The sequence below is a fragment of the Xyrauchen texanus genome, chromosome 41, assembly GCF_025860055.1.
Source record: "Xyrauchen texanus isolate HMW12.3.18 chromosome 41, RBS_HiC_50CHRs, whole genome shotgun sequence".
Lineage (NCBI taxonomy): Eukaryota > Metazoa > Chordata > Actinopteri > Cypriniformes > Catostomidae > Xyrauchen > Xyrauchen texanus.
The window spans coordinates 12,971,708-12,991,702 of NC_068316.1; the positions used below are offsets into that span (position 1 = coordinate 12,971,708).

At 37.5% G+C, this 19,995-nt stretch overlaps 2 protein-coding genes across 3 annotated transcripts; both read left to right on the forward strand.

Moving 5' to 3' along the window:
• Positions 1 to 704: 704 nt before the first annotated feature.
• Positions 705 to 10,348, forward strand: zmp:0000000991 (uncharacterized). 2 transcript variants are annotated; one of them, XM_052114066.1, is made up of 5 exons: positions 705 to 926; positions 1,870 to 2,006; positions 3,141 to 3,318; positions 4,423 to 4,465; positions 4,873 to 10,348. In XM_052114066.1, exons 1-5 carry the CDS (start codon positions 811 to 813, stop codon positions 9,178 to 9,180), a joined length of 4,782 nt encoding a protein of 1,593 aa, XP_051970026.1. In that variant the 5' UTR covers positions 705 to 810; the 3' UTR covers positions 9,181 to 10,348. The 2 variants fall into 2 exon arrangements, with proteins under 2 accessions (XP_051970026.1, XP_051970027.1); XM_052114067.1 differs by having other exon boundaries at positions 1,870 to 1,931.
• Positions 10,349 to 14,849: 4,501 nt separating this feature from the next.
• On the forward strand, positions 14,850 to 16,225 carry LOC127634569 (NADH dehydrogenase [ubiquinone] 1 beta subcomplex subunit 4-like). The gene is made up of 3 exons (XM_052114184.1): positions 14,850 to 15,046; positions 15,730 to 15,876; positions 16,078 to 16,225. Exons 1-3 carry the CDS (start codon positions 14,870 to 14,872, stop codon positions 16,138 to 16,140), a joined length of 387 nt encoding a protein of 128 aa, XP_051970144.1. The 5' UTR covers positions 14,850 to 14,869; the 3' UTR covers positions 16,141 to 16,225.
• The last annotated feature ends 3,770 nt before the right edge of the window (positions 16,226 to 19,995 follow it).

The following is a 19,995-nucleotide window of genomic DNA, read 5'->3' on the forward strand; positions in this document are numbered from 1 at the left end:
GGTCATTTCATAATTTCCAAACAAGGAGTAAACAATCATAAATACTATGTTTTATTTCTTGTATGATGCCAGCAATATATTTTTCGGTCATTGATCAGGTGTCCAGGAAGTTTAAAGGGCCAGGATAACAACCCTATTAATAACACAGAAAATATAACAAGGTTTTTAATGCTGCATTATTTTGTCTTAAAAATGTTTGATAAGAAGTTTGAAAAGAATTCAGATTACACATTTAGTTTATGATCCCATCTATCGGATAATGGTGGAAACACACACCTATTCAGTTATCACTTGTTATCACTAGATAAGCCCCTCGAGAAAAAAATGAATTGTATTGGCTTATATGCGTTAGAAAAATTTAATGCGTTTGTAAAAGTAACGTCTTTTAACCTTTTTCTTTATCTGTGCACAGGCTAATATTTATAGGCCTAAGTATGGCCATTTCGCTTCAAAAATGCACAAAAGATGAAGAAGAAGAAGAAAAAGAATTTCTAATATTTATCAAACAGTCTATCTATGCTTATCGTTGTCTCCATATTTCTCGCAATAAACCTGACAATTCAAAGTACACCGTTTGTCGTTGAAACACAGCCTCACGCTACACTTCCGTGGCTCTCTTCTTGAAAACACTCACTTCAGTGGGGTGGGGAAAAACACAAGACGGGCGGCGTCTGGTCATACGTTCGTCAGTATAATGGGTCTGTCTTTAACCGGAGGAATATACAGTGAGGGTGCTACAAGGTACAGCGGATGCCCGGAGGGAATAATAAGGGGAGGTAACCAAACTAACTGAGCAAGATACAATCTATAATGACAACACATGAGCTGAAGTTACAGCAGTCAACTTGTCAAAGCGGAGAAACAGCCAGTGTGTCTTGTGTCGCCTCAAATCATGAGAGACTGAATACACACATTTACAAAACACGGTAGGTGAAAAGTTTCAAAGTTTTTACTTTCACTTTAAATATCTTTTCTACTGCTGTTTCTCTCACACACGTATAAATTTTCCTATTTACCTAATCCTATTCAGGAGGTGACAAGGATCCACTGCAGAAAACATTGTTATGCTGGACGTTATGGCTGTGTTCGTAGCTTTAACTGGACAGGTCGAAGCTTTTATGTTATTTATAGTGGACATTTTTTAACAATTGTAATGTCCTTAAAGTAAATCGGGTCAGTCTAAGTTAATAATTAATTATATTGAGGGTCAAAAACTTATAAGATGCCGATGGATTCAACGTAAATCATTGATTTCGTCTGTGTGTCCTGCATTGATCCCTTGTCTGGCACCACCCCAATTATGTAATAAGTACCTGTTGTCAGCCAGCACACAATCAGAAATGCCTAATTAAATAACCAGGGATTAAAGAGGGGATGTAAAATTACAAAATAATCTTTAATAATGTATTTGCTTGGATCTGTTAAATGGTTTTGAATTATTTAACTACACACCTTCATAACAAAAGAATACACCTCATGAGTTTTGTTATCTCTTGCTGAATGTTTTTGCATAGTGCTGCAGCTCAACATGCCTTATGGTAGTTTAACATGTTTATGGTAGTTCTTAAGATATTATGCAGTTTGTTACACCCTTTGCATGTTGTCTCATTAGGTCATTCTAAAAATGTTTTACCAGAATTCAAATTCTCAACGGTATATATTAGAAATAAATTAAACCATTCCCATCAACTTGGCAACTAATCATTTTCACCTCAGAAGTGTTTTGAGCTGATGGGATTTAACCTTAAAGTCATGTTTTTACTAAATAGTTCCTGACATGTTGATTTCCTGTGTCCATTGAGAGAGTTTCCGTCTCTCTGCAGTTTGAATTGTTTTTTTAATGCTATTTTAATGCCAATGCTTAATTAGTTTTCAGAATATAAGTGGGCACGAGAAGTTACATCCTGAAGAATCTGCTCAACACATCCACAGTAAGAACGATTCAGAAACTGCTGCTACGTTTTCACAGCCACCGCACTTAACAGGCCAACAGAAAAGCTGCAGATGTATGTTTATCCAGATCATATACTTACTATCAGACACACAGAGTATTTTTTAGGATTTAGATTATAAAATATTATATATATATATATATATATATATAGTTCAAAATTTGCTAAAAAACATTATGAAATGTGTATAGTTAATGAGATTATACATATGTGGTTACTCTGCTAGGACAGTACACCTCTTGTGAACTTGATCTTGGGACCAGTTAGTTGAAAGTAAAAAAAAATGTCTAAACTTATTTAGTCCTGCTTCATTTGTTTGCAGATGCCACTTGGTTTGATATTTTGCTTCCAATGCAATGAAATTGATACATTTTTAGGAGTGACTTAAGTGTGCAAAAGTGTCTAAATACTTTTAGGCCACTATATATACAACCCAAATTCCAAAAAAAAAGTTGTGACTGTATGAAAAGTGCTAATAAAAACATAAAGGAGTGATTTGTAAATTATATTCAACCTTTGCTATATTGAAAGCACTACAACTACACATTATATGATGCTTTTTACCATGTGATTTAATTTTATTTGAAAATGTACAGTAAGTTCAAATTAGATGATTGCAACATGCTCCAAAAAAGTTGAGACAGAGGCAAATTTAAGACTAATAACAATTTGACAAGTTGAAATAACAAGGCGATGTGAAACAGGAGATGTTAAACGTGAGGCAATTGTGTCATAGTACTGTAGACTGTATAAGGAGCCTCCAAAACAGCCTAGTCCTTCAAGAGCAAGGATTATTCGAGATTTGTCAATTTGCCAACAGCTGCTTCAGCAAATAATCCAGCACTTTGAGAAAATTCCACTTTCTAAACTTAAAAAACGTGTGTCCTGAGAGCCCAAATACTTAATAAGTGTTATTAGAAGAAATGTTGAAGTTTTACAGAAACACTCGACTGTCCCAACTTTTTGGAGTGTGTTGCAATCATCTAATTTGAAATTACAGAACATAAAAAATAATTCACATTGTAGTTGTAGTGCTTTCAATATAGCAAAGGTTGAACATAATTTACAAATCATCCTTTTAGTTTTTATTAGCATTTCTCATGCTGTCCCAACTCGAAATTGGGGTTATATGTAAATTATATATTATCATGCTAGTAACACTTTTTGTTTGGGGTTGTTGATTAACAGATGTACAGATCAGGCAGTTAATACTGCTCAGATCTAAAAAAGACTCCAACAGTACATCTACGGATCAAAAGGAATCTACCAGATTCACTACCGTCATATCTATCAGTCTTCCCACCAAAAGAAACAAAAAAGACACAGTGGAGGACACTGAAGAAACATTGCCGGTTGAGATTGACTTGTGAGTGTCATGGTCTTTTCAAAACTTTTCAAAATTTTCACTGGTATGGGTGAACATGCCAATTCATAACCATGCAGTTTAGCTCAGTTTATGCATGAGTTCAGTAAACAATGTGAATGATAAACTAGGCACCTTATATTATTCACTGCTAAACTCTTAATTTACCTCTCCCTATTAGTAAACGTTACAAGAAAATTTGTTTCCAATCAAAACACTTACAATGTACAGAATAATATCTCTTGTCCTATGAATTATGTCATAGCACTTTGTGTGTAATTTGCTAAGTCCTTGCAAGAGGAGCAAACGCCCTTTAGACCCATGTCTGGCCATAACAGGCCTTATATAGTGATAAGTCATGTTTTAATGGGTGTGAAAGAAAGCATAATGTTAACGGTTGTGTATCCTTAGATTTGCTGCTTGGCAGGACAGTATCTAGGTGTGTTCACATGTTCAAATGTTACAGGAGTGTTTCACTTTTACTTGGATACATAATAAATACATATGCAAGTACAAGTTCAAAAGTGTCAAAACGCAAAGAGTGAAGTATTATAGTATATCATTTACAAAACTCTTGACTGCACTGCTTTTTTGGGATGTTTGTAATTGTGCTCAAAATCTTCGATTTAACTAACAAGTTCAAAGATGTGTTTGTTTTCTGAGTACGTGTGCTTGTGACTGTATGGGTTAATAGATGTAAAACACTGTAATAACCATGGACCCCTCCCTTCAAGGCAGGCCAATTGTGTACTCCTAAAATGCTTAAACTGAGTGAAAGGATGGAATGCTGTTGATCTTGATCCCCATGTTGTCGTAATGAATAAATGAAAGGCGTTAAAGTAGAAAAAACATTTGTGAGGACTAAGCATAGCGTGTGAAACATTGAGTTAGGTGAGAGCTTTGCTTTCCTCAATGTTTTTTTATCTTTGTGAAAGTTTTCCTTTGTTTTTTTTTTTCTTTATGAATCTGTGTGATTATGCATATCAAATGTAACTTGAAGGTAATATTTAATCTAACAAACTTTTTATTCCAGTTTCCAAGTTACAAGGTGATTGTTTAAAAGTGTACAGTAAATGCTTATTAAAAACTATTTTCTCAATTTGACAGTAATGAAGCCATAAAGAAAACAGCTAATCAACACCACACAGAGGTAAGCATCAAAACAAAGATGGAATCATGTGAATCAGACCATTTCAAATTCTAAAAAGATACCGTAAATATGTAAATCTAATGTAAATATAAAATCAAGGCATCTTTTCTTTTCATCTACTCATTTGAATATTTTTTCTATCTAATTAACTTTTTATAAAGTATATTTTGTCAGTGGAATGCAAAGCTCAAATGTGAAGTTGAACTGTTTGTTTAAAGAGAGTTATGGAATGGGAGTGGTGGTTTGTTCAAATAGTTCAAATGTATGTGAGAAGCATTCCATACAATTTTCCCATGCAAGTCTGGAGTTAACGTAAAAAAGTTAAAAAAGCCACGTGGTTGCTTATATGTCATTTTTTTAAACTAACTGACACTAATAAAAAATGTATTGGTTGGTTGTTCTGACAGCTAAAGGACCTAATTTCACCAACCTGTAACAAATCAGATGGTGAATTATTAAAGGATGGGCCAAAAGTACCCTTGGATGATGACAGCATTTCCACTCTGCAAAATCAACATGGACTTAACATACCTAACCAGATACAAGACACAGGAATACAGCACAACATAGGCCTTCATAAACATATGCAAACAGTCCACAGTGACTTACAGAAACATTCATCTCAACCTCCTTTTGAGATACAAACAAAAGTCAGCAAGTGCTCCATTGCAAACAAGGAATCTAGAGCCAGTGACAGTCATAGAGAGCATACTCCAACAACTCTACTGTATCACAATAATCAGACCTCCCTTGGAGAGGACAGTGGTCTAAAAGTTGTAAACCAGGACTTATCGTTTCACGCCCCTCATTCTGGAAGTACCACTGAGCCAGAACTCGGTCTCATCAATCCTGCCTCTGACATGTTATCATCTGCCCTGGTCTCAGTTCTTGCTCCACCTTGGAGTGGCCGTCTTAGAAGACCCAAACTAGGCAACAGTGAGCTAGAGCATGAACCCCAAAATTGCGGACAGAGTGTCAACCCATCTATCCTATTCCGCCAGGATCGTCTGCAACAACCGTTTATCGCCACTCACAGGCTGCCAGCTGAGCACATGTCCAATGACAGTGACATGCAGTTTACTGCTGGGACCAGCTACAGCACTCTAGACTGCCAAAAAGAGAACAACTCCCCAAATGTCACAACTGCAGTTCAGTCAAAAAGACCCATGGTGAAATCTTCCTCTGTAAACACATACAGAGGCACTTTGTACCACAATGCAAAATTACACCGTGTTCCCACATCTCTGGACACTGGTCAGATACTCAATTTGCCACCCTCTGAGGAACATAGAGGGTACACAATGTCAAATACTGAAGATCAAAACGAACCTTTCAAATCATTGAGCTCCAAGCCCACAACAAGCAGCCTTCTACTCTCTTTGAGGAGGACAAATTTGAGAAGGTCCAATGCTGAGTCCACACAAATGGATTCACAGATAACTAGGTCCCTTACATTGCCTCGCAGGAGTATATTGAAGAATGCTCAATACAACCCTTCCGTTACCCCTGATGACCAAACTGGAGAAACATTGGTGTCATACCCATTTCCAGACACACCATCAAAAATGGGAATATTAGACACAAGCCATTTCCCTTCTTCGCCTAGAGTTAAGAGGATAGTGGCATTAGAGAAACCAATGTTGATAAAAAAAACAGGGACAGACATTTTAAAGAAACCAGGGGGTTCTGTTGTTCGAGCTGAAGAGGAGCCTTTCAAACTGTCCCCCACCAATTCCAGCCAACCTGGGATTGTCAAAGCTCAGCAGCATTGTCATTTAGTTAATTTGAGAAAATATTCCAATACAGAGAACAGTGATCAAGTGGAACAAAGTACAGCTAACAATACAAAGCTGCATAATCTGAACACAATTTCTACCAAGGAGAAAAATAATGTTAACTTGGATTATCCTCAAACTGTTAGAAACTTAAAAAGATCACAAAGCACGCAAAATATTCCTGATAGCAACTCGAGCATGAGAACATTCACAGACAGGCTTAACTTCTCACCCAGGAAAGAGAACTCCTCTGTAGATCGAAATAACACAACAAATTGGGGGCACATATATCTGGACTCTAAGAAACATTCTCTGTCAAATCAAAGCTCAATGGAGCTTTCTAGTCCTCTCTCGCCAAGCAGACCTATTAGAGGGATTCAAATTCAGAGCATCTATTCATACCTAAGAGAGTCCAGCCCAAATGTTTCTAGCCCTAATTCCCCTTCCACCCCTTTTTCCCACTTGCAGAGAGCTTTAACTTCTTCCTCTCCTAAGCAAGATGGATGCGTAATACTACATGGTGACAGAGAACCCCTTGTATCGAGATTTTCTTTTGACCTAAGCCCAGTCGAGTCACAGGTAAAAGCATCAAAAAGAGACTCTAATGGCTCCAGTGCTCTTATAACTCCAGCTCAATCTCTGCCTCCTGATTTTGGAAGGAGATCGGCACCCCGTCTCAGTACTTCTCCATATTCTACCCTAATCTCCTCAAGACCTGCCCTCAACAGCACTATACAAGGACTGTCCTCTCCACCTGCGCCCAAACAACATGACAGATCTACATTGGATACTGCAACCATACATGCTGACCCTATAAAAGGTGATCCAACCTCTTCTCACTCCATATACACAAGCATCACAAGGAGACCAAAGGAACAGCTAGCTTCTCCTGAAAGAGATAAGAGGACAGAAAATGCTTATACATGTGCCTTAGATCATCACAAACCTGCCCAGCCATGCCTCTCACAAACTGTACCTGATGCAAGTTTTGTCATGGAAAGCCAAAGCACAAATATAACCACACACCCAAGGCAGCATTGCACAGGCCCTAACAACATTCCTGTACAGGAAAATGATGGCTCAAAGTTACTTCAGCTTGATAAGGGTAATGCTTATCCCAAGCACAGGAGACAGTTAGAGACTTATTCACTTTCTAATAAGCTCACAGCTGAAAGTGAGACCCCACTTATTGCTGAGAAGGAGATTAATGCTTTGCACATGCATGAGAGATTGCAGGAAATCCAAAGTCCCAGTTCAAAGAGAGCCATCTTTGCATTACGGGTTAAGAAAGACAATGTCACATTAGATCCCATGCCAGACAAAGAGGTGGTTCCCCCTCAGTATTTAAAAACCAAAAGAAATTCGCCAGTATTTAAAACAAGCAGCAGGATTGACCAGATGTTAAATCGCTTGAAATTGACATTTAGTGTCAAACGTTTAGAAAACACTCTTGATACAGTCACAAAAAAGAGTAGGACCTCCACTCAGCAACCCTCAGACACTGAGCAGTTGGAAAAAAATATGACAGTGGAGAAAAAGTATTCTAGGATCCAATGGGAGCCCCCCAAAACATCTTTGGCCACTGATAAAGCATATTCTCCCTCTTCAGAATCAATGTCACCAGTAAAATGTAAGAAATCTTGGAATACACTAAATGTGAACCAGCAAAACAGGAATATGGATGAAAAAAAGGGTTCTGGGATCCAATGGAAGCCTCCTATCTCAGTTTTGACCACTGATAAAGCATCTTTTCCCTCTTCAGAATCATTGCCACCAGTAAAATTAAAGAAATCTGATAATACACTAAATGTAGATCAGCAAAATGGGTGTAAAGATGACAAAAGCATTTCATGGAGCCAGTGGGAGCATCCCAACTCATCTTTGACCGTGGATAAAGCATCTTTTCATTGTTTGGATTCAGCGTCTCCATTAACATTATCTAAATCTAAAAATACACTGATTGTAGATCAAAACAACAGGTTTAAGGATGAATATAAGTGTTCTTGGAGTCAGTGGGAGCATCCTAAGTCATCTTTGAGCACAGATGAAGCATCTTTACCCTCTTTGGAGTACTTGTCACCATTAAAACTACCACACAAGAGGAGTGGTGATGAAAATGGAAACCGGTCTAGCGGCAGCAGCTTTAGCCCACACACGCTAAAACCCCATGTTATGAACCGTTCTGCCACCTTGCCACATTACAAAAAGTCCTCTGTTGGTCCTCCGTCACCCTTTTATCTGTTTGATTTTGATTCAGAAGACATTCGGAATGACAATGTGTTTTATAGTCCACTGAGCAAAAAAAGTAATTCACTTTGTGAGTCTGACAATGGCCCTCAGTTGTGCATTTCCAAAAGTACTGTGCAGCAAAACCTCATGCGGACACGATTGTCCTCCTCATGTGCGGATTTAAAGTACGGTCTGGATAATGGGCGGTCTTTCTCGGTCAGCAGTGTGTTTACAAGCCGCCCATCATGTCCTAAACGTATCTCAACAAGTAGCATCAGTGACCTCTCAAGTTTAGAGGACTTCAGCAGTAAGGGGAGCTTTACAAAATGTGACTCTCCTATAAATAATAGCAATTCCACTGGCTATGGTGCCAAATATGTTACCAGTAACCAAACCCAACCTGGATGTACATTGCCATATGACCATTTATGGACTAGAGATAAACAGGAGAACTCCTCTGACTTTTTGGGAGATGCAGACCCAACCCCACCTCCCTCACCACCTTTTTCCCCTTCATCCCGGCGCATGTCTCAGGCTCCTGCTATATCTTCCCCCATCCGAACAACTCCCGAGAATCTATCTCCTCGTGGAATTCTGCCATCAAGGAGCTACAGAGCCAGCTGGACTGTTTTTGAGGAGTCTAGTTCTGACACCACAACTGATGATGAATACTACCTTGATGATGGTGATGAGGTAGAAACAGAACTTTAGTGGAAAGTATTCCAATTGTTCAGTTTAATCGCTATTGTAGTTTTGATTATATGTACTGGATGTTTAAAAATTGGTTGTTTTCTGTGTACTAGGTCTTCTATGACAAATGTATTAAAACTACAGCAACATTATTTCTCAGTCAGATCAAACCTAAATTGTAAGAGCATCTAGTTATTGCAGCACAGCTCATTTAATAAAAGAAGGAATTCTTATTATTTAAAAATAAATTAGCATAGAGCACTTTTAATATTTTTATGTGTAAAACATAAATATTATTATTATTATTATTATGAGCTTGTCTGGTGCTTGAGCATAACAATATTTTATTTAATCGTGAATGTATTAACATTACAATTTAATGTTGTTTTGTGAGGTGTTTTGATACTTTCTGGATCTTGAGGCTTTTACATGTTGAATTCTAATATCTTGATCCTTTTGTAGTGGGCTGCTTCCTGCAGTTCATAGGCTAATTCATACAGGTATTTGAAAGCACAGCGTGTCAGACACAAAAATGTATAATTTCTGACAGACATTAGTAGCTGCCAACTTAGGAACTGAACCACAAATGCAATTTATCTCTCTCTCTCTCTGTGTGTGTGTGTGCGTGCGTGCGTGCGTAGGTTTCACTATATTTGTGAGAACTTTTTGAAAATGTAATGGAGGCAGTGGTGGCTCAGTGGTTGAGGCTTAGGGTTACTGACCAGAAGGTTGGGGGTTCAAGCCCCAGCACCACCAAGATGCCACTGTTGGGTCCTTGAGCAAGGCCCTTAACTCCAGGTTGCTCCAGGGGGATTGTCCCTGTAAGTCGCTTTGATATTTTTGGTGGTCCCGACACCTCACTAGTAAAAAAGGCTCATAAATCTGCTATGATAAGCCTGCTATGAAATCAATGGAAGTCTATGAGATGTCCTCACTTATATAGTGATACAAACGTGAGAGAGAGAGAGAGATTTTTTTTTTTTTTTGGTAAGGTCATTTCTTCAATGTCTTAATTTCTAACAGGAAATTGTTATATTTAAATAATAAAAGAACATAATATATTGACTAGTATTGATATTATGTTGAAATTAAACAACCAGTGTCATAAAATAATGTTGATCCCTGCAAAAATGTATCACAGTGCAAAAATGTTTAAGTATTTGAATTGTAAATAAAACAAGTAACTTTTAAAACGTATTTATATAGCTTGTGTCTGTGCCTCAAGTTGAGTAAAGATAATCCTTAACACAGCTGATAAATCAGTCTGACAGCGTTGCGTGACATGCCACAACTTGCTATATCTTTTCAAATTAAATGTAATTTCACGCAATACAGTTATACCTCCCTTGAAAGCGCCGCTCTTGGCGCTCTTTTGTATTTATCTTTTTACTACTGCTGCATGACGGAGTTTGCGCAACTAGGTCTCTGTTGAAACCAAATCTTTACTTTGTTAACTGAAAAATAACAGTAAAATCCAGTTAAACAACGTGTAATGGTAAGATTATGACAGTTTCACTGAGACTGATCATAAAAATCTACTTAACCCTTGGATGTTGTTAATGAGTTTCACGTTGCTCTGGAAACGGTTCTTAGGCTCTAGAACTTGTCACCCGTCCACTTAAAGAAATTAAGTCATATTTCCGAAAAGCTTCATTTTTTTTCAGCACTTTTAGCTCCCTCTACTGAGTCATTGTGAACATATGTTCAAACACTTTGTTGTTTGCTTTTTGCTTTGCTATATTCACCGGAAGTTGAATTTGCTTCGGATATTATTAGCATCATAAAGATAAAAGTCAAGCTTTTGCTTGAAGCCTCAACAGGGGCAAACTACTGAGAGACGGATTTGAATGTCTTGATGTGTCTCTGGGGGGTTATTGACCCAGATTTCTACACACTAATATGCTGGAGTAAGATATTTAAACTTCCATTTAAGCCGTCTAATTCCATTAGGCACATGGGTAGATATCTACCTATCAGAAACCTAGAAATTCAAGTATATCTGACTTTTGATACTCTGTAACTCCAGAATGAAGAGGACTCCAGAGATTCAGTAAGTATTGTTTTGGGGGGATCAATGGAAGTCGTTATTTAAAGCAACTGTATACACAACATCAGCCATCTTTACACTGCAAAGGTGGCACAGAAGATTTTAGTGTATTTACACAGAATGGTTAATACTACTTAGAGCAGGTATAAATACATTTACACAGCAAATACAATTGTATAAATAATGTTATGAAACAGATGTCTTAAATATAAAATTATGAATATAGAAATATAAAATTATTGAAAATATTAAAGAAATTGTTTAGAAATAATTTAGTCTGACTTTTTTTACACAGAATTTTGAGCAGGCCTCTAGTTAGATGAGCCAATTTCCCCATTCCCGGGCATGGTAAAAAGCCCACTGCAGGTGCAGAGCTTTTTATATAGTCTTAGATAAAAAGTTACCATGTTTCCTGAGCAGAATTTAGAACTCCTTTAGCTTTGTTAGACTAATGCAATTGTAATTATCCATGTAAATGTTTCATAGAATAAAAGTAATTTTTTTCTTGTCCTTCAGCAGCATATGTTCAAGCTTGAGCAAGAAAAAGCTAAAATTTGCATACTCATTTGAGGGGTATGAAAAGCTATATCTGACAAGGAGGAGGGCATGCACCCTCACAGCCGGCAACACCCTCCTCCTTGTCACACACACACAATGTAATATTCTCACTTTTAAATTAGTTAAACAATAGAAAAGACTGTCAATCTTTCTCTTCCCTTCAGGATTTACACAATGTCTGGGGATACTGCATCAGGGAATGCTGAGATTCTTGTCCAACAGATGGATCATTCAAAGAGCACAGAGAGCACATGTTGTTAGTGGTGTTACATTTAAGTAATTTTTTTCCTCTAACATGGTTAAATACACCAATAAAAATCAGCACATACCTCTGCTTGTCATGTGTAGGATATTGCTGTTTTCAAGCATCTTAAGAAGCTTTTGAGCTTCCATAATCAAAAACCATGTCTCCTCAGAATTATTAAACCTGCAGAGATTATGTAAACAGTGCAAGTCAAGTTTAATTTAGATATTTTATAAAATTGTATGCATGAATGTTTTGTTTTAGGCAAACATTCTGTATGCTGCTTCAGGGGTCCTCATCAGATTTAGACTGGGTGGGTTGAGTGCTAGCGTTATTTATTTGTCCATCATTATTATTTGTGCTGAAGAACATTTTAGAGTTGCTGATGTGTTGTTGTGGTGTGCTGTAAAAGGTTACACTATTTGGAAAGTAATTATGGGGTAAACAGACAAATTTCAAAACATTTGTAAATATTCCAGACAGCCTTTCCACCAACACCTGCTATAAAATCTACACTCGCGCACCAATATTGGACATGTGTGCCTCCAACGATTACACTCATGAACTGCTAAAGAAACCTGTTCTGAGACAGATCCATAATGGCCAGCAGATGATCTATGATGATCACTCTGGGTGTTACCAACGGGTGGAGAATAATGGCTGTAGGATTTCATCTTGCAAGGTGATATTTCCAGTTTGGACACTTTATCATTTGGATATCAATTCACTGAACTCAATCATTCAATACAATACAATATTAATTGATTCTTCATGCTATTTTTTATTAGTTATTTGCTATTTAAACTATATAGTTACAATCAGTTTTTATTTATTTATTTATTTATTTATTTTGCATGACTGAGAATTATTTGTCTATCAGTCATTTGGTGTCCTGTCAAAGATTTCCATGTTTGAAGACCCAATTACTCAAAGTACCAATTGCAAGAAAATAGAATTCCATCACTGCAAAATCCATCAATGACAAGATGTTGCAAGAAAAAAGAAGATTCTAAAAATGTAATAGATGAGGAAAATGTATGTATACATAACATAGATACACATATATAAATTGTATTGATTTTACACTTTAGGCTTAAAGCTTTTTAAAGCATGCAAATATCCTCTCACCTGTGCATAGGTATGCAGAAGGACTCCTGTTCGTGAGTACTAAGCACAGAGAAACAGCTCTGTTGGAGGAGAAATCAGCACAAAGAATGATAAATTCACTGGAACAGATTGGACCAGATCCAGTTTCAGAGCAGGAGGTCGATGAACTGCTTGCATTGACCAATGCTTTCAGTTTTGTTGAGTAATTAAGTTATTTTTATGCATATAATACACATCAGTTGCATGAAATATGCATCATGAAAAATATTTTGTACATAGTGCATTCTTTAGATAAAATTCTCTTTTCTTGTTTTTGTTTTGTTTTTATATACACACATACTCAAATATGCCAGTGAATAGATGGATTTGGGTACCAGCAATTGTTGGATATTAACAAAGGTAAGACTAAGGTTGTGTCCCTCGTTGAACTTTGACCAATTCTAAGCACTTTTGTTACATTATAGCCCCATCTGCTGGCCACGATGGATATTGGCACCTCCCTCTATCTCCCTTGTTCAGATGAGATGCCTGTGCTTGATTCATGCTAGTTCCCTCAAATCAGTCAGAATGAAGGTCAAGTGGTGACCCAGCACAGGATAGCAACAAAGACTGAAAAACCTTCATGGATGCTGGCAAGTCCTGATTCTAATACATTCAATTAACCAGTCTGTCTATCATCTCTCTGTCTATAACTTCTGTGAACGTTTCTTGGTGTCATGGCAAAGGCTGTGAATACTTATGGATATGTGATTCTTTTTTTTTTCATATTTTTTTTTTATAAATTTGCACAGATTTCATACAACTTTTTTCACATTGTCATTATGGGATGTTGTTTGTAGAATTTGAGTAAAATCATGAATTTAATACATTTTGGAATAAGGCTGTAACATAACAAAATGTGGAAAAAGTGAAGCCTTTTCTATATTTTCCGGATGCACTGTATATCTTGCCATTGCAGTCTCTAGGCACGATCATGATTTCGAACTCGATTACACTTCCTAGTGCTTAACACATGCACAGAGCGCTAGATGGCACTATAGGAAGTGTAATCGAGCTTGAAATCATGATCCCTAAGGAGACTGCTGTCAAGATGTACAGTGAAAAAGGAGTTATATTTTGGTCTGTTCTCTCCCGAAATCAACTGGATCACTTCAGATGACTTTGATTAACCACTGAAGTCTGGTGGATTAAGTTTATGCTGACTTTATCTGTTTTCTGGAGCTTCAAAGGCCTGATCACCATTTACTTGCATTGTATGGACCAACAGAGCAGAGATATTCTTCCAAAAAATCTTAGTTTGTGTTCAGCAGAAGGTAGAAAGTCATACACGTCTTAGATGGCATGAGAGTGAAAAAATGATGAGAGAATTTTCATTTTTGGTTGACCTATCCCTTTAATGTCAGTGCCTATTATTGAAATAGAACGAAACTTTACCTGCGTTCCAAAAGGAATTAAGCAGCTTTGGATGGTCACTTCGAAAGGAGCACAATCATGATAGCCATGCTGTGAGATCCCTTTAAACAGAATTTCCAATTAAAAAAAATGACCTAAAGGGTGAGTTCCGAATGTTTTATTCGGAACCAGAGCTGTCACGCTGGATGGTAAAGTCTTTATTGGGCATAGGGATGATCACTTCTGAATGGAACGCACACTTCTATTGATGAGACGTTCTGAAATAACGCGAGACTCTTGTGCAGGACTCGCAGCCAATCGGATTTCTCTTTAAGTGGGCGTGTTCTGTGCAGTTCGCAACTATGGCGGACTACAAAGAGGCTCCTCTGGCTACAAGGCCAAAAACATTAGATCCAGCCGAATATTTCAATCTTTCACCTGATTACCGACGGGCTGAGGAGGAGAGAACGGCGCTAAAGGCAAGCCTGAAGAGGCAGTATATGGTGCAACTAAACAATCCTCACCGGAAAGAGCTTATTGTAAGACAGAGATCTATTATAGTCTGCAAATATTTTCGCTCGGAGTAAAACAGTTAATATAGTTCTATATTTCGCATCCAGAACACACTGTAATAAAATGTTTATAGACTTTTATTTAGAATACATGCGTATTTTAGAAGTCAGTTTTGTCATATTTTGAACCGTTAATGAGTGACCTTCAGTGCTCGCTTGCAGTTGTTGCTGGCAGCTTGTTTTGGTCCACATGGTTCGAGGTATTAAAGGGATGGTTCATTCAAAAGTGAGAATTATTTGCTCATGTTGCTCCAAACCCATTTGACTTGCTTTTTCCATCAGACATAAAATGAGACGTTAGCCTTAGTCACAATGTACTTTTATTTCATCTTTTTTTCTTCTTCATTAAATACCAGTGAATGGTGACTGAGGCTAACATTTTGCCTAAATCTCTAAGTGATCCTCAAATGAAAGTCATAGGGATTTGGAACAACATTAGGGTGAGTGAATGATGATAGAATTTTATTTTTGGGTGAACTATCCCTTTAAATTACTATAAGATTATATAGTATTGTTATACAGAATACTACTATCCTGTTGGAATACTCCAAACTGCGCCATGGACAGTTTCCAACGGGCAACATGACATGTTCAAGCCGTGTTTGTTTGATAAGATCGAGTGATCCACTTGCATGTTTGTTTATTCATAGGAGGATCCTGCTCTTACAAGGTGGACATATGCACGCACCAGCAACGTATACCCCAACTTCAGACCAACTCCTAAAACTTCATTGTTGGGTGCCTTGTTTGGAGTTGTACCCCTATTCGTCTTGTACTTTGTGTTTAAGACTGACCGGGTGAGCTGTAATAAATTTTTCATCTGATTCTGAGAGCTGTATTAATTCATGTTCAGTTTTGCACTTATTCACTGTGTGATATGTAGGCTTATTGACATTATGTAGAAATAAACAATATCCTGAAATCAAGTGTTACATGTGCAAAGATAACAAATTGCAATAAGTCACAGCTATTTGAAACAGATTTTTCTTGTTTTCCAGGACAAAAGGGAGTGCAAGATTAAGGCAGGGAACTATGAGCGCCCCTATAAACTGTCATCCTGAGAGCAAATAGTTGTTTTTTTGATTCAACAGTTTATTGTATCTAATATTACTTGTAATTATCAAATAAATTCTTTATTGTTGAAAATTCCTTTGTCACTGTGACTGAAGACTAATGTAAGGAGACCGTTCGTGGACCGGGCGGGAATTTGTTTTCCAAAATATTTTTGCATTCCCTTGCAATAGTTTGCGTGCCATCGCAATATGTTTTGTTCCCTCGCAATAAATTTATTATTAACCATGATATATAAAGTGAAACCAAAGTGATTATTCAGGAAAATGAAAACTGGTAATAAAAATCATAATTTTATGATTATTGTTTTACTATACAAATACCATAGTTTAACTATGGTTTTACTATATGGTTAACTATGGTTTTACTATATGGCTAATTATGGTTTTACTATATGGCTAACAATGGTTTTACCATATGGCTAACAATGGTTTTACTTTGATGGAAATAATTTTACTATAGTAATATAGTAGCCTAGTAACTAGACTGTTGCAGGCTAACCATGTTTTGTTTTTAGACTGTAACAGTGGTTTTACTATAGTTAAAATGCAGTAACTATGTTTTGTTTTTGGTGGAAACCATGGTTTTAAGCTTTTACTACTTCATGGTAGTTCTTGTGGGTACTATGATTTCACTACAAATAGATATTGGTTGTAAAACCATAACCACAACATTTTTATTTTTATTACCATAGTATTTTCCTGTATTATCTCCATGGTTTCATTACAAATATCAAGGTTAAAATATTGTTATTATAGTAAAACCACAGAAAATGTATTGCAAGGGCACACAATCTTATAGCAAGGGGATGCAAACTATTTAAAAAAAAAAAAAAAATCCTGTCCTCCAAGGGGCTCCATAATTTACTGATGTGTAAGAAATCATTTTTTTATTTTTTTTTATGCCATTTTATTTAAGTGGTTACACTCCAGTAGAATGTTTATCATCACACCAACATAAAACATCTGTTTAACTAAACATTTCAAAATTGCTTTAGTATCAATATATGAAACTGCTGTGATTAACTGATCCATATATATGAAAAAGATAACCGCATAATTTCCACTTCATATCTGACACTGGAAGCAAGGTTTAAACATACTTTTTCTCTTTACCATTGTGCCCTCAGCAACTCTCTCTGGTTTTAAACTGGCTGTGCTGTTAGTCTCAAAACAGTTGGCATCAGGGCCGTGTGGAGATTGCTTCTCAAGGCTGGAAGCCCTCATCTTTTGCTTCAATGTAGCGCTTGTTCAAACCCATGAACTCACTCATGCAGTTCCCTTGTAGAATAGACAGAGGGTGCTCTTTAACAACAAAACCCTTAATTTCATTTCAAAGCAAGTATTTAGTCTACAACATAAACCGATCAGCCACAACATTTAAACCACCTGCCTAATATCATGTAGGTCCCCCTCGTGCTGTCAAAACAGCTCTGACCCGTCGAGGCATGGATTCCACAAGACCTCTGAAGGTGTCGTGTGGTATCTGGCACGAAGACGTAAGCAGCAGATCCTTTATGTCCTGTAGGTTGCAAGGTGGGGCCTCCATAGATCAGACTTATTGGTCCAGCACATCCCATAGTTACTCAATCGTATTGAGATCTGGGGAATTTGGAGGCCAAGTTCAACACCTTGAACCCTTTGTCATGTTCCTCAAATCATTCCTGAACAATTTCAGTGTGGTAGGGTGGTTATCCTGCTAAAAGAAAGGTCACTGCCATCAGGGAATACCATTGCCATGAAGGGAGGTGCATTGACATATCACCTACCTAAAGATTGTTGCATACAAAGTAACATCCACATGAATGCCAGGACCCACCAAAACCTTGCTTGGAGCATCACACTGCCTCTGCCGGCCTCTCTTCTTCCCATAGTGCATCATGCTGCCATCTCTTCATCGGGTAAATGAATCCCAGCCGTCCACATGATCTAAAGGAAAACCTGATTCATCCAACCAGTCCACCTTCTTCCATGCTCCATAGTGAGCACTAACGCACACATGCCCAGTGTAGACACTTTTGCCGGTGGACGGGTCCACATGGGCACTCAGACTGGTCTGCGGCTATGCAGCCAGCTGCAATGCACTGTGTTCTGACACCTTTCTATCATGGCCAGCATTAAGTTTTTCAGCAATCTTTGCTACAGTAGCTCTTCTGTGGGATTAGACCAGATTGGATAGCCTTCGCTTCCCACATCCATCAATGAACCTTTGGCGCCCATGATCCAGTTGCCCGTTCACCGATTGTCCTTCCTTGGACCACTTTTTGTAGGTACTAACCACTACATATGGAGAACACCCAAGACCTAATGTTTTGGAAATATTCTGACCAGTCGTCTAGCCATCACAATTTAGCCTTTGTCAAAATTGCTCATCTTTATGCTTGACCATTTTTCCTGCTTCCAACACATGAAATTCAAGAAATGACTGTGAAATGACTTGCTTCCTAATATATCCCACCCCTTGACAGGTGCCATTGTAACAAGATAATATATGTAATGCACTTTACAGCAACATTAAAACCACTGATATGTAGACTTACTGTGATCATGATCAGAAGCCACACAGTTGATAACCATGAAGTTCTCCAGGTTGTATTTGTAGGGTGTGTAGTTTCCGTGCCATGCCACCACGTTAAATGCAGAAAAATCCTATAAAATATTTTTTAAATAATAATAATGTGGGTATTCTAAGACTTATATGCTTCACATTAGAAATTGATGTATACAATCAATAATAATAGGTCAAAATCAAAACACTACAACATCTGATTAATAAAACATTTTATTTTGATGTTCTGCTTCTGTACTTGAAGAGGTTAGTTACAGAATAATACATTTCTGTATCTTCATTTAAAAACTACTATTTTCTAAAGTCTTCAGTTGATAACGTTGCAGTATGAGATTTTGAATGTTTGCTGCAAAATCAATACTATTTATAACAGCAGCGACTGCCTGCTCTCCTGACCTTCACACCACCTCCTGTTGTTTCAACCTACCCACACGCACAAACACGTACACACACCAGGTAACTCATCAGTCACCTGCAACTTTACACTCAATCTCGAACAAGAACATGACTGTATTTACAGTTACCTTCATTCACACAAAGACGCAATCCATGCTCCCTGGGGTTTCTGGGTCCCCAAGATTTGTAATCTCACCGAGAATACAGTTCTCAAGATAACTCTACCAGGCTCGATTAAGATGAAGAAAAAATGCTCATACAAACATATTTTTCCAGTCAAGCAAATAATAAGTTAATTTGAGCAATTTTAGCACTCGGCAGGTGGACAAAACAGCAGGATAAAGCTGTACCTTCTACTTCGAGATAGACCATAAACTTCTTCCATTTAACAGAGTACAGACAGTGGGAAGAGGGCAAGATCTGCCTGTGGTTCATTGCATATGTCCTCAGAAACAGGAGGCTGAGAAAATCAAAATCGTTTCCTTTTAAACAAACGGTTCTGTCTTTACGAGGTGTGGCTTATAATGCTACTGCTTTGTCTGGCTCTGATTTGCTCCTGACAGCCATAACAAATCAATCCAATTATTCACTCCACAAGACACTTGGGGAAATAAATTCAGTGTGAAATTAACGTTTAACTGAGGAAATCTTTTTCTAATTAAAGATGGATCTTGCATGGATTGTATGGATTATGTTATGTCAAACATGGTCATAGGATACACAGCATTTTATAGTACCTGTTGACAGGAGAAGTGCTTCCTCTGGTACTTGTTGACAATGATATAACCAGTGGTGATTGGGACTTCATACCAGGAGTCCAGGGACTTCCACAGGAGTTTTGAAGTCCCTGGGCTTAGCAAGTCCATTGGCCCATGCCATTC

Bases quoted from the DNA above. Each gene is read 5' to 3' on its own strand.
- zmp:0000000991 (XM_052114066.1), top strand. From the start codon at position 811: ATGACAACACATGAGCTGAAGTTACAGCAGTCAACTTGTCAAAGCGGA. The intron at 3,319-4,422 runs GTGAGTGTCATG...TCAATTTGACAG, and splicing joins TTGCCGGTTGAGATTGACTT to TAATGAAGCCATAAAGAAAA. The intron at 4,466-4,872 runs GTAAGCATCAAA...TTGTTCTGACAG, and splicing joins CTAATCAACACCACACAGAG to CTAAAGGACCTAATTTCACC.
- LOC127634569 (XM_052114184.1), top strand. From the start codon at position 14,870: ATGGCGGACTACAAAGAGGCTCCTCTGGCTACAAGGCCAAAAACATTA. The intron at 15,047-15,729 runs GTAAGACAGAGA...GTTTATTCATAG, and splicing joins CTCACCGGAAAGAGCTTATT to GAGGATCCTGCTCTTACAAG. The intron at 15,877-16,077 runs GTGAGCTGTAAT...CTTGTTTTCCAG, and splicing joins TTGTGTTTAAGACTGACCGG to GACAAAAGGGAGTGCAAGAT.